This window comes from Calliphora vicina, chromosome 2, assembly GCF_958450345.1.
Source record: "Calliphora vicina chromosome 2, idCalVici1.1, whole genome shotgun sequence".
In the NCBI taxonomy this organism is placed as follows: domain Eukaryota; kingdom Metazoa; phylum Arthropoda; class Insecta; order Diptera; family Calliphoridae; genus Calliphora; species Calliphora vicina.
In genome coordinates, this window is record NC_088781.1 from 143,740,859 (window position 1) to 143,755,027 (window position 14,169).

At 30.1% G+C, this 14,169-nt stretch overlaps 1 protein-coding gene across 3 annotated transcripts in view; it reads right to left on the bottom strand.

Annotated features, from left to right (window-relative positions):
- LOC135952455 (uncharacterized protein DDB_G0283357) overlaps positions 1 to 14,169 on the bottom strand; it is a 133,216-nt gene that overhangs the window by 28,876 nt on the left and 90,171 nt on the right. For all 3 annotated transcript variants that reach the window (XM_065502400.1, XM_065502402.1, XM_065502401.1), the window contains 2 exons: positions 6,559 to 6,665; positions 5,524 to 5,620 (listed from right to left, as the gene is read on the bottom strand). In XM_065502400.1, coding sequence (XP_065358472.1) covers positions 5,524 to 5,620; positions 6,559 to 6,665 — 204 coding nt within the window. The remainder of the gene's footprint in view (positions 1 to 5,523; positions 5,621 to 6,558; positions 6,666 to 14,169) is intronic.

Here is a 14,169-nt window from a genome sequence, read left to right on the forward strand (position 1 = left end):
GTAAATCCCTATTCAGTTTTTAGATGTAGTGTCATCAGAATGAGTCAGTAATCACTCAGTATGCATAAGTTTCAGCTAATCATAAGCTAGATCATTATGAGTTAGTAAAAACAAGTAAGAAAGTATGGTCGGTCAAGCCCGACCATATAATACCCTACACTAAGTGAAAGAGCAAAAAAATATTTCTTTTAAAATTTCAATAATTTATATTTTTGAGTGATTTTCGGAAGTGGGCCTTATATGGGGGCTATGACCAATTATGGACCGATCACAATGAAATTAGATCGTGTGATTTATGACTCTATGAAAGTTTACTATGTTGAATTTTGTGAGTATACCAACATTTTTAAGCGATTTGTGCACGTTAAAGTGATTTTCGGAAGCGGGTCTATATGGGAGCTATGACTAATTATGGACCGATCGTAACAAAATTTGGTGACATGAATTTTGTATATATAAAACTTATTTGGAGCGCAATTTGGGGAGATACATTTATAAATTAAACATTTATGACCGATAAAGTCCAATTTCGAGAGGACATTTGTATGGGGGCTAGGTGAAATAATGGACCGATTTCAGCCAGTTTCAATAGGCTTCGTCCTTCGCCGAAAAAATTATATGTACCAAATTTGATCGAAATATCTTCAAAATTGCAACCTTTATTCTGCGCACAAGGTTTACATGGACAGCCAGCCAGCCGACCAGACGGATGGACGGACATCGTTTAATCGACTCAGAAAGTTCTAAGTCGATCGGTATACTGTACGGTGGGTGTTAGACCAATATTTTTGGGCGTTACAAACATCTACACAAACGCATAATACCCTCCCCACTATGGTGGTGTAGCGTATAAAAACCGAAAGTAATAATAGTGTTTTCACACTGAGTGGTTTTAATGCAAAAGCTGGTTTTATCGTTAAAACCATTATTAAAAACTGGTTTTACCATACAAAATTATTGTGATAAAACCAACTAAAACCTTTTTTGAATTGGTTTTAAGTAGGTTTTATGAAATAAATTCAGAGCTACCAACATTAAAATGTTGAAAACATTGACAAATTGTAAAAATTAAATAATAAACTCAAGAGCAACAATAAACCAGATTTATGAAAACTTATAGTGTGAACGCAAAGTTAGCTAATTAAGGTTTTAACTTTGGGTGTGAAAACACTATAAGATAAATATTAGAGTATCCAAAACCGAAAACCGGTCAACCGATTTTTTCATCTTTGTAAACTCCACCGGTTTCGGTTTTTTTAACTTTTCGTTTTTTTGACAAACCGGTTTTTGTAAGATGGTTAACCGGTTTTAATGAAATATATTTTCTAAAGCTCATTCAATCATATTTATGAAAAACTTTGATACCATTTTTAAAAATATTGATTTATTTTATAGAAAATTATAGCTCTTGACTAGGGTTTTTATCCCGGGAATTCTCGGTACAAATTTCCCGGGAATTTTGGCAATTTTTCACTACCCGATTCCCGGGAAATTAAAAACTGACGAAAATACATAGAAAACAAGTTGGAACTATTTTTTTTTAAATTTTTTTCACCAAAAAACAGTAAAAAGTTGTTTACAGTTTTTTGCTTATATCTCGGCAATAATAGACCGCTTATTATTATTTATTTGGGGTTTTTCGTATGAAAATTTATGAAGTGAATTCATTATTTATAGAATTTATTTCTTATTAAATCATTCTAATTTCTTTAAATTTCTTCATCAAATCCATAACATAATACATAGCTTCAAAAATTTATTAAATGATTAAATTTTTCTTCTAGTACAAAAAGGCTTAAGGCAATTTCTTCAATTAATTTTGTAAATGATTTTTCTACATAAGCCGGGAATGTAGAAAAAAATTTCCCGATTAAAAAGGTCGGGAAATTAAAAACCCTACCCTTGACAATATTTTGTAAAAGATATAAAATAATTGCATAAAGATAGAGCTTTAAAAATTAAAAAAAATGCTAAATTTCCGAAGATTTAGTACTCATTTCCTATAAGCGTCCACAAATAAAAATAAATTTAAGGAGACCTTTTTCATATTAAATAAAAATTTCATACAAACAGGTTAACCGGTTTTTTTTTGAAGACAAAAACTGAAACCGTTTAAACGGTTTTTTTAAAGACAATAATCAAAACCGGTTTTTTCAAAAACACACTTTTTCGGTTAAACCGGAGACCGGTTTTTTCAAATTTGCTGGTTTTTTGACACTCTAACAAATATTTAAAATTAACTAAATAAAAGAGTTTAAGGCTTTCCTGAGTTGCGATGGTGAGATATCGGTCCACAAAGTTCAAGTCTTCGTTTTGGTCAGTTGTGTTTTATTTCTAAGGGCATATTCTCTTTACAATATATATTTTTAGGAGTAATTCTTGTAAAGCATTCTAACCGAAAAACCTTTGCTATAACAACAGCTACCGTAATATAAATCCAAAAGAGCAAACAAATAAAAATTAATGGCAATATTTTGATTTGCTTTTAATGATACTTACGCTGACGATCGCAAGTCCGTGAAATTTTGTATTTTGACAAAGATTTATAAAATAAACTAATTACAGAAAAAAACGGTTATTAAACAAATAGTTCATTTTATATTCATTTTAAAAAGTATGTAACGTTACGCCAGATTATTATGTAAAAAACCGTAAAAGGCAAACAAAAATTAGTTTGAAAAAGAATAATGAAGGCATTACGATCGACTTATTGAGCTTTTTTTAAACATCTATTAATTTAAAAATACAAGTACAGGCAAATCCCGGTATAACGAACGATATGTTGTCAGGCCCATTCGTTAAATTGAAAAATTCGTTATATCGAGATTTTTTTTTTTTTTAATCTTGGACAACTTTTCTATATTGGAATTAGGTTGGATGAGCGGTGTGACATTAGGAGGCATAAATATCGTCCAAATTTGTATATCTATAGTAGTTTTTACTAATTGTTCTTCTGGAGGATGGCTTGGTGCATTATCCATGATTAATAAAGCCTTCATTGTAAGGGATTTCGATTCGGAAAATGAAAATTAAACTCAGGGACAAAAATTTAAAAAAAACAGATGTTGAAGATTCTATTTGTGTAAAGACAATTTACAGGAAACACTTAGTCACGATAAAATGTTTTCATTTTCTTCAAAATACATGTTGAGAATTTTATTATTCCATATTTCATTCATTCATCAAAATTTTTAGTTTTACTTTCAATGATATTCTTCTACGGTTTCCTATATTTAATTCACTTGAATTATAGCCTGATTCACAATATCCAATGAAAGATTTCGTTCGCATTCTAAGCGAAAGAAAGCTGATTTTGGATTCCATAGCTTCATATTTATGTGAACGAATCAGTTTTCTTTCGCTTAGAATGCGAACGAAATCTTTCATTCGATATTGTAAAAACTAGCAATTAAAACCACTATAGAAAAAATGACAGCACCTATTATTAACCATTGAAAACGGTACTGTAACAACTTATTTTCTTATTTTACATTCTTTACTACTTTTGTTTTTTATACTTTCTGTTCGTTATATTGAGCGTACAATTTTCGAAATATTCGCTATAAAGGTTGTCAATGCTAAAAATTTGGTCGTTTGTTTGATTTTGTTTGTTTTTTCTCATCATTCGTTATATCGAGCATACAATTTTTGAAACGTTCGTTATATAAGGTGGTCAATGTTACGAATTCGACCATGCGTTAAATAGGATTTTCGTTAAAGTGAGATTCGTTATACCGGGATTTGCCTGTATATTATTATTATTATGTATACAAATATACAAGTATATTTTTGTAACGGTGTGTATATAAAAATACAATGCCTGTCTCATTCATTCACTCACTCACTCACTGACTCATCAGTCATGAGTGAATGAATGAGTCAGGCCTTGTATTTTTAAATATATTGGCCCATAATCATAGTCAGAAATAAAGTATATTTTAAGAGAAATAAAGTCGTCTTTACTTAAGAGTGGACTTTAGGTCTACCATAGACAAGATAAAATATACTTTAGACGTTAAAGTCGACTGTAAATATAAAACTAGCTGAAGCTGTTTTTAACTCATTTAACAACAGCATCAGCTGTTCTTCACCAAGTAAAAAAGTTCGACAAAAAGTCAAAAATGTTTATGTTACAAGATATTGGCAGAAATTTTGCAATTATTGAACAGTTGTCAATAAAATTAGTACCAAAATATCTTAAATATGATATTAATCTTATTTATTCCATTTTTCCACCACAAACTGCTTTTTTCTGTAGATTCCATTGCCTTTTTGTTTTTTTTAAATTTTTGGTCAGAAATATGAGTGATCACAGATCGTGCTCCTTTTCTTGATTAATCTTATTGGCCAAGTTATTAGAATTTAGATATTTTGAGTTTTTATATAAAAAATCGAATTTTGGTCAGAAATATGAGTGATCGCAGATCCAGCTCTTTTTCTTGATTAAACGCTTATTGGCCAAGTTATTAGCGAATTTAGATATTTTGAGTTTTTATATAAAAAATCGATTTTTGTTAGGAAATATAAGTGATCACAGATCGAGCTCCTTTTCTTGATTAAACGCTTATTGGCCAAGTTATTATCGATTTAAGCTATTATGAGTTTTTATATAAGTTATCGAATTTTGGTCTGAAATTTGATTGATCACAGACCGATGTATTTTGCAGATGTATTTAATAAGTGGGCGTATTAGTGGACGTGGACAATTTTTATTTATGTATGTAAAAACTTTTGCGGACTATGTATTGCGAACAAAAAATTGGCGTGGTCAATTTTTCTTTCAGTAAAAACTTAAATTTGATTACTATGATTATTTAAACAAAAAATTAGCCAAATCGATTAGCCGTTTTCCGATTTTAGATTAATCGAAAAATGGGCGTAAAAGTGGGCGTGGTTAATTTTTCGTTCCGTAAAAACCGAAGTTGGGCTATGACCAACATTTTAAAAAAAAATTTGTCTAAATCGGTCCGACCGATGTCATAATTGTTACGGTCCCTAAATAATTCAGAATATAATGAATTTTGACAAATCGGAGTGTCTCGTCTCTATGTATAACTCTCTATGGTTAGAACTATTCTTTTGACTGTGTCAAAAATTTAAATATCGTACACCCAGTTCAAAAGTGACACAACTCAAAAATTCAGAAATCGCAAAAAATTATATACCAATTGAAACATAATGAAAGGCATAACTGTTTTTTAGCAACAGTTAACAACATAAACAAGTGTATTGTGCATAGTTCAAACATATAAACCCGAAAAATTCATTTTAAGTTGAGTCACTTTTGAACTGGAATATATATGTATCTTCGGAATTTGAGGCGCACTGTACCTCAATTAAATTTTTACATGCGGTTTTCTATTAAACGCATCTAACAATTTTGTATGCAAGTGGAGGGAAACTCTTTAAATTTTATATTTCCATTAGCAAAACAAAAACTTTTGTAATGTAATGTAATGCATAAATTATTTGATAATAATAATAATACAGAATATAATATAATTTTATGTATAGTATACAAACCTTAAATATAAATTGTCCCATGTCAGAGGCCCGTTCGTTTGCTGAACCCGATGCTCTTTTAAAACAATGAAGATAATCACGTGTCAAAACAAAAAATCTGAAGTAAAATATAAATATTTTATAATTTTATGGATTCTATAATGACGTACATATACATACATAAGTGTAAATAGTATGTGCGTTAACTAGGGCCTAGATAACATAATCACCCCTATTATGTATGTCGTTGTCGTCGTCGACATCACTTTGTAGTCGTTGTCACTTCGAGTCGACATCGACATAACCTCGACGCTAAATCGGTATTTACTAACAATGTTGTGTTGATGTCGACTTGTTATCGATAATTTAAAAGAAATAAGTATCATCCCTATGCATTTCGTGACAGCTGTTGAATTTTATTTATTTATCGTATAAAAAATGCCATTTTCTATTGGATTCCAGTGAAATAAACAAATCCTTAAGCTACAATGTAAGGAAAAGAAGCTGAGATTTGAATATTTCGAACACCGGCTTCGCTAGTAAATATTTCATATGCAGCCGGCACTCGGCCAGGCGAAATAATTTTTTACACTATGGTAGTACGTGCCAGGATACATATTTTTATTTTGTTTACAATAGATAACTCCGCTAACAGCAACATTTTTTAAGTGATTTTAAAAGTGTCAATAGAACTGACTTAAGCCTGAGTTCATCCCAACCATGTTTAAAATTAATTGAAAAAAATATACATAAATAAAAATAAATTGCGCCATTACGGTTTCAAATTGCTTCCCATTGTTGATTTTATTTTTTTTTAATTTCTCCAATCGCAACTATTTTTAATTTTTGTATGAGTCGTTGTCAAATATCGTGTATACTCGTTTTCAGTCAATGTCGACTTTAACGCGCCTTAGAAAATTGCAAATTGCTGTCAATAGTTAACAATTGTTATCGATAATGACTTCGCAAATACCATTTTAGCGCCGTCGCCGCGACTTATTGTCGACAACGACATAATAGGATGGATGAATATGGAATTGTCTTTTTCGTACATACCTTTCTTTCCACCGTGAAAATAGACGATCGCGTTGTTGCCATAAAAGGCCACGTTTAATTGGACCCGTCATTGTTGATACGGGTACGCGCCCTGCCAACAGTGATTGCTGAAAATATATAGATTGAAATTCCAAATTTAGTAATTATTTCGGAGGTTTTCATTTTAAATCAGAATTAAATTAATAACTGTTACAACAGTAAATCATTGTTTAAAAAGCTACGATAACTAACAAATTTTTAACTGTTGCTACAACTACTGCTTCAAAAAAGTATATGTAGCGGTAGCAGTAGCAGTAGCATTTGTCTTTTTTCGTTTTCTTGTTTTTTTAAAACTACTGCTGCCTTCAAAATATAAAACTCTTAACAGAGCAGTAGTAATAAAACATGAATTATAAATGGAGTAGTAGCATAAAAATACAAATCATAGCTACTACTCTATATCGAGTTTTAATTTTTAAGGTAGCAGTAAAGTAGCAGTTGATGCAGCAGTTAAGGTAGCAATAAAAGTAGTCAAAAAAGAAAATCTTCAGTCATAACACCAAAATTGACAGAATTAAACACTGTGTGTTGTTTTTGTTTTGAGAGAGTTTGAAAGAATTATTCGTTTTTATTCGTCTCAGATGTTCGTGTTGCTAACACGAAAAAAAAGCCGAACTTTTGTTTACAATACGACCAACTTACACAAATATACATTCACAACAACAACACATAATATACTTTTTTGGCTGAAGATTTTTATTTTTGACTTATTTTACTGCTACTTCTATTACTACTAAATTTTAAAAGTAGCAGAATTAATAAAAAACTAATGACTGCTACATCAAAACTTTTTCTTTTTTAAGGTAGCAATAGAAAATAAATTACTCTGCTACTTTTAAATTTTTCTTTTATTAGTACTACTACAACTACTGCTACCAAAATGTGAAGGTAGCAGTAGTAGTAGTAATTATTGACTCCGAGTTTTTATTAATTTTTAAACTAGACTACTTATGTTTTTTCGTTGCTACTGCTACTTGTAGTCTAGTTTTTTAAACACTGCAGTAAATACATATGTACATTTTATATACCTACATATGTATTTATTTTCATTTGGTAATAACTAGGGTATTCATTCGACTAATGATCGTTCGATTAATACATTTGCCACAAAAAACAACTTAGAATATTATATTTGGCTATGCCGAAGAGACAAACAAAAATGTATGAATATAACACACGTTCAAATGCAAGAAAATAAGAATATTTATTCCTGTATGTTGATCCTTAACTTTAAAATAGCGTAATATGGGGCCACACGTATATCATATGCCGATGTTTTTAAAGCCTCGTATTTATCACCTGGCCTGCAAAATGCTCCTAGGCAAAGTTTTTAAATTGTCCAATCATGGACAATATTTTACTTTTATATATTTGAATTTTGAATTTTGTATTTATTTAGATATTTATTATTTTTATTATTGTAATTTACAAATTAAACCATGAATTTCTTGAACTGTAATATTATAAATTTGTAAATTTACAATTGTACTAAAAAACTCTCCAAATTGAATTGTCAAAGAGTTCTAAATTATAAATAATTGTATCGAGTTTCATAAATTTTAATTATAAAAACATTTGTCATCTATCACTCGTGGAGTAAACATCTTCTCTCTCCCTTAAATCCCGCTTACATTTGTGAAATAAACAAAATTGTTATTTGATTTGAAAAAAAACAAACCTACAAACAATATTATTTATTACCGGCAGTTATAAATAGGTAAGCAGCCTCATTCCCATTCTCTTTAATATATTAGAAAGATATACTAAATCTTTCTTTTATTTCTTAACCCGCACACCAAACGCATATAATTATAATTACTCGGACAAGAGTAATTATAATTATCAAACTTCTTATAGATTGCCAACATTGTCTCTTTACCCGCTTTCCCAATCTAGAAGGAGTTTATTTTATTTGAATTTATTTCAATATGAAAGACAAATTATGTATAAAGTAATCCTTTGTGATAACTTCGATGGAGAATATTTTGATAAGTGAATATATGGATAAAATGCCTCTCATGTAATGCAGAAAAAAATATTCTAAAAATTATACACGTCGCCGGATAGAATTGATTTTCATTTGCAAAAACATAAATTTTGCCATTAGTTAGTAAACATATCAAAACTAAGGTAGCCAAAGTATGTAAACATAAATATTTAATTTAAATTTGGAAAAAAGTTATATTTGATCAGATAGAAATGATTATCGATAATGAACTGAATTTTTCTTTCTAAATTGGTTGGATTGTAGTCTTTGAAAACGGTATACTACATGGCATGTGTTATAAAATATTTGTTAAAGAACTATATTTACGTCAATACATAGCCCAGATAAAGTTAAATGTATTCTCTTTAATCCTATATATGATTTTACAAAAGCCCGGACCCGCGCGTAAAACATTTACATATTTATTAAAAATTTTTATTCAAATAACGTCCATTTTCTCTATATTAGTTATGGCATTTTTTTAATGTATGGAAGGTTCCGACAATTTATATGTGCTTATATTGTTTACTGATTCAACATTTTTCGTTAATTTTTGTCATAATATCCCTACCAATTTTTTTTGAACTGATTTTACTAATTTTCAACACCAAAAATTTCAGATCATTAGAGTAAATATATAAGTTTTGATTTACTCATAAAAATGGCTAAATGAAAATAAAAAAGGCTAAAGGCTAAATTAATTTTTTTGTGGCTAAACAAGATTGGTGACATGAAAATATTTATAATTTGGCACATTTTTGTCACCGTGCCCATAAAAAACTTAAACAAAATTTTTCTTCATACACGGGTGACCCACCCTAATATGTATGTAATATTTTTAATACTATGTCCAATGCAATTTGTGTAATTTTAACGAGTGGAGGGTATTAAAGATTCGTTACAGACGTTCACAAAGGGATATTTATGTCAATGAACATTATTTTATTTTCTATTAATTAATTCTATCGAATTTATTCTTTGGTAGTTCTGTTTCAGTACGAATTTATACGAGTATTAAGGGATACATACAAAGATTTCTTCTCCACCTCCAACTTGATAAACATATTATTTGATTGCGATGAGATGATTTTTCCATGTTGAACAAGTTGAAACAAATTAAATGTGTGGATTTTTTATAAGTAGAATTGTAGTAGTATACATAAGATAAATAATGCTCTATGTTGCTTTTGAAGAATCATGTTCATCATAATGATTATGCAATTTGCGAAATCATCGAAGCATGGAACTGAGAAAATAAGCACAAAATCGCATTTATATTGTTTTAACATAGTCTGGAAAAGAGAGTTTAATAGCAAAAACAAGTTACACAAGTAAACAGTATTCAAAGTCGCATATACATATATAATAAGTACCCTAAACCAGCTACGAGTACATACACACAGCCTCAGAAGTGAGTAAACACCAGTGAATTTTTAGAATTTTTTAAGATCATGAAAATCATTATAGTCCGACTTAAATCTTTTTTTTCAGAACCGAATCTATTATTCAACCCAATCTCTAACAAACCGAAACTTTTAAAATTTAATCAATGGATAGATTTTAGGATTTTCATTATCTTAAAAAAATTCAAATAAATTTTGGTGTATACTCACTTTTGAGGCTCACTGTATATGGTAATAATTTATATAATCAGACAACGTTGTCCAATATATTGATTCTAGGGCTAGGATTCTAGCAGGCATGATGTACTATCATAATATTAATAGGCAAGTCTATTTCTTTAGACCCCTTTTACGCTCACATTATACATTCAATTTGGGCAAGAAATATACCATTTTAAAGGGATTTATTCACAGAAGTGCAGAATATATATTTTATTAAAATCGGTTTCGTATTTTAGGAGCTATAATCATGTAAAGTTGTTACTAACACATATGCAAAAAACGTGTACATGTAATCTTCAAGCTAAAAAGTAAACAAAGCAATTATGTTTGTCCAGTTTGTTGTTGTATCATATACGAATCAATTTCTTATCACTGCATGAAGTTTAAGCAAAAATGGGACGGATCGGAATACGTGGCGAGTCACCTCCCATACAAAGTAAATAGTTATTTTTAAATATTTTGTGAGCTATAATTATTAAAACTTTGTATAAATGGCTCTTTTCTCATTTTGCATAGTTTCGCTGAAAATTTTCGGGATTGGAATAGTGGGCGTGGCACACCCTAACAAAGTAAATATTTAATTTTGAATATCTGGAGAATTATTACAATTATAAAAGTGTTAAAACTTTTTACGAATTAATTTCTTTTTACTGTGCGGAGTTAACTGAATATAGGCGAAGTTAGATTAGAGGGCGTAGCACCTCCCATACAAAGTAAATATTTATTTCGAAAGTCTGGGGAACCAAAATGGAGGGTCGGTAAAGGAGGTGAGTCACCTCCCATACAAAGTAATAATTGCAAGATTCTTCAAACTTTGTTAGCATAGATCTATTACCATTTTACAGAGATTGGATGAAAATGGTCTGGATTTCATAAGTGGTCGTGGCAATTCCTATACAAAGTAAATAATTAATTTCGAATATCTGGAGAACTATAATTCTAAAAGTATTTAAAATGTGTATCAATCAATTTAATACCATTCTACGGAGGTTAGCTAAAAACGAATTTATTCCTGATCCTTTTTACAAAGTTTAGCTAAACTTGATCGGATTAGTAGGAATGACCCCTCCCATAAAAAGGAAAGTTAAAGTGAAGCTTGATATGAGTTATTTTTTTACATAAAAATGGGTGGGATCAGTGGTATCTCCCATACAAAATTAGTTATTGTTTGAATATCAAGTAAACTGTAATTGAGACATTCTCCACATTTTGCATGTGTTATTTTCATATCATTGTACGTAGTTAGGTTGTATCAGAAATCCATTCATATTTCTTAATTTTCCTAGAATAGGGGTAGCGAAGTGCACCGGGATATGCTAGTATAAAATAAATGTTTGATAGGTTTTATTAAGATTCTAGCGTATCTAACGCACTTAAAAACTTTCAATTGAACACAAGCTTTGCATGGAAACACATACAGACAGACTGACAGACAGACAGACAGACAGACAGACAGACAGACAGACAGACAGACAGACAGACAGACAGACAGACAGACAGACAGACAGACAGACAGACAGACAGACAGACAGACAGACAGACAGACAGACAGACAGACAGACAGACAGACAGACAGACAGACAGACAGACAGACAGACATCGGATCGGTGAGACACAGATCGGTGTACATGAAAGAGGGTGTAGGTCTATTATTTTTGGATGTTACAAACATTAGCACAAACACAGAACACGCTCCACAATATACGTACATATGAAACATTTTTAATGATCTGATAAAACATAAAGCGTGAAAATCTTATACATTCACAGTAGTGCCAATAAAAACCGACCGGTCTATATTATTTGGAATATGTTACCACAGTTTAATTAAAATATGTGCATTAAATAAAAAAAACAATTTTAAAATTTTTTAATTTCTTGGGAAGATAAAAAAACAACTTAACTCATATACATAAATGTTGCTTTGAAACATTTTTATACCCTACACCACCATAGTGGGGAGGGTATTATGCGTTTGTGCAGATGTTTGTAACGCCCAAAAATATTAGTCTAACACCCACCTTAAAGTATACCGATCGACTTAGAATCACTTTCTGAGTCGATTAAAAGATGTCCGTCCGTCCGTCCGTCTGGTTGGCTGGCTGGCTGTCCATGTAAACCTTGTGCGCAGAGTACAGGCCGCAATTTTGAAGATATTTCGATAAAATTTGGTACATATTATTTTTTCGGCCCAAGGACCAAGCCTGGCTGAAATCGGTCTATTATTTCACCTAGCCCCCATACAAATGTCCTTCCGAAATTGGACTTTATCGGTCATAAATGTTGAATTTATAAATGTATCTCCACAAATTGCGCTCCAAATATGTTTTATATATACAAAATTCATGTCACCAAATTTTGTTGCGATCGGTCCATAATTAGTCATAGCTCCCATATAGACCCGCTTCCGAAAATCACTCAAAAATATAAATTATTGAAATTTTAAAAGAAAAATGTTTTTGCTCTTTTACTTAGTCTAGGGTATTATATGGTCGGGCTTGACCGACCATACTTTCTTACTTGTTTTTACTTAAAAAGCAGTTATTATAATATGTATGTTGAATGAATTTTTTATTTCTAATAACTTATGTATGTATGTATGTACATTAGAGTGACAGCAGATTTTTTTTTTTAGATTTCAAAGAGTGCCGGGTGGAATATTGTGACGCTAGGCCTAAATGTTATGTGCTGAAAATTTGAGCCAAATCGGGCAACGATTTCTGGACGCGCATCGAGGTCAAAGTTCAGATATATGCAAAATTATACTATTTATATGGAATAAATAAGTGAAACTCGTTAACTTTTTGCATTGTTTTCTAGAAATATGTAGATTTATTTATATTAATGAATATTACATTAAAATTTTTTTTTTTGGGAAATTAACCCTGTATCTCCTTTGGGTCAAAATGACCCAAAAACTAGTGTCACAATATTCCACCCGGCACTCTTCAAATTTTTAACAAAAAATTTTTTCCATACAACTGATTGTCACTCTAATGTACATATTACAATTTTAAAGTAATGCTTTAAATCGTAAACAATTTATACTAAGCATTAAAAAATGTTTTTTTTTACTCTTTTAGCCATATAAGTTTAACAACTAAAACGTGTTGTGAGACTTTTATTGTTATTGATTTTAAAAGTATGTGTAGAGAATTGAAGTGAAGTGAATGTACTATGAATTAAAACTGAAGTTTAAGAAATAAAGGTTTTTAATTATTAATCACATTATTTTTTGGTGGAAAATCAGTTGCAGCAAACATTTCTTATGATCTATTGTAATAGTGTTGCGAATTTCGTATATACAGGGTGGCGCACAATGAGCTACATATATGGTTTGAATTCTTTTAATTATTTTTTTTCTTTGTGAAGATGACTTGAGGAATTAATAATGAATAACGAACAAAAACAATTAAATTTTATTTTTACAAACCAAAAATTCATTGTGTTGACACAGCGTGCATATCGTCGTCATTTGAATGTGCGCATTGCACCCACAGCTTCAGCAATAAACCATTTCTGATTATTTCTGAACCCTGATTATTTATTTTGTTTTTATTTTCTGTATAACTAAACATTAATGTAAGTACTTCTTTCGAAAAAATTCGTGAAAAAACTACTTTTTAAAATATTATTAATTTAAAACTTTTGAATTAGTATACACTCAGGTCTCGTTTTATGCGGATTCAAATTTATGCGATTTTTAAATTAATTTTTTTTTAGAATTTTAAAAGATTTTGAAATTTTAGATGGTTTTTAAAGCTTTTTTTTTAATTCTTCATTTATATAAACGAGCTCTTAAGGGCCTTACCTTTTTACCATTTTTAAATTAAACCAATTTTGCATCACTGATATAATGGTTATACATAGTTTGTTTTTTACAAAATCAAATTCTTAATATAGATTCAGATACGGAAAGAGAATTAAAGATTCATCGCGGACTGACTGATCTGTCAAGAG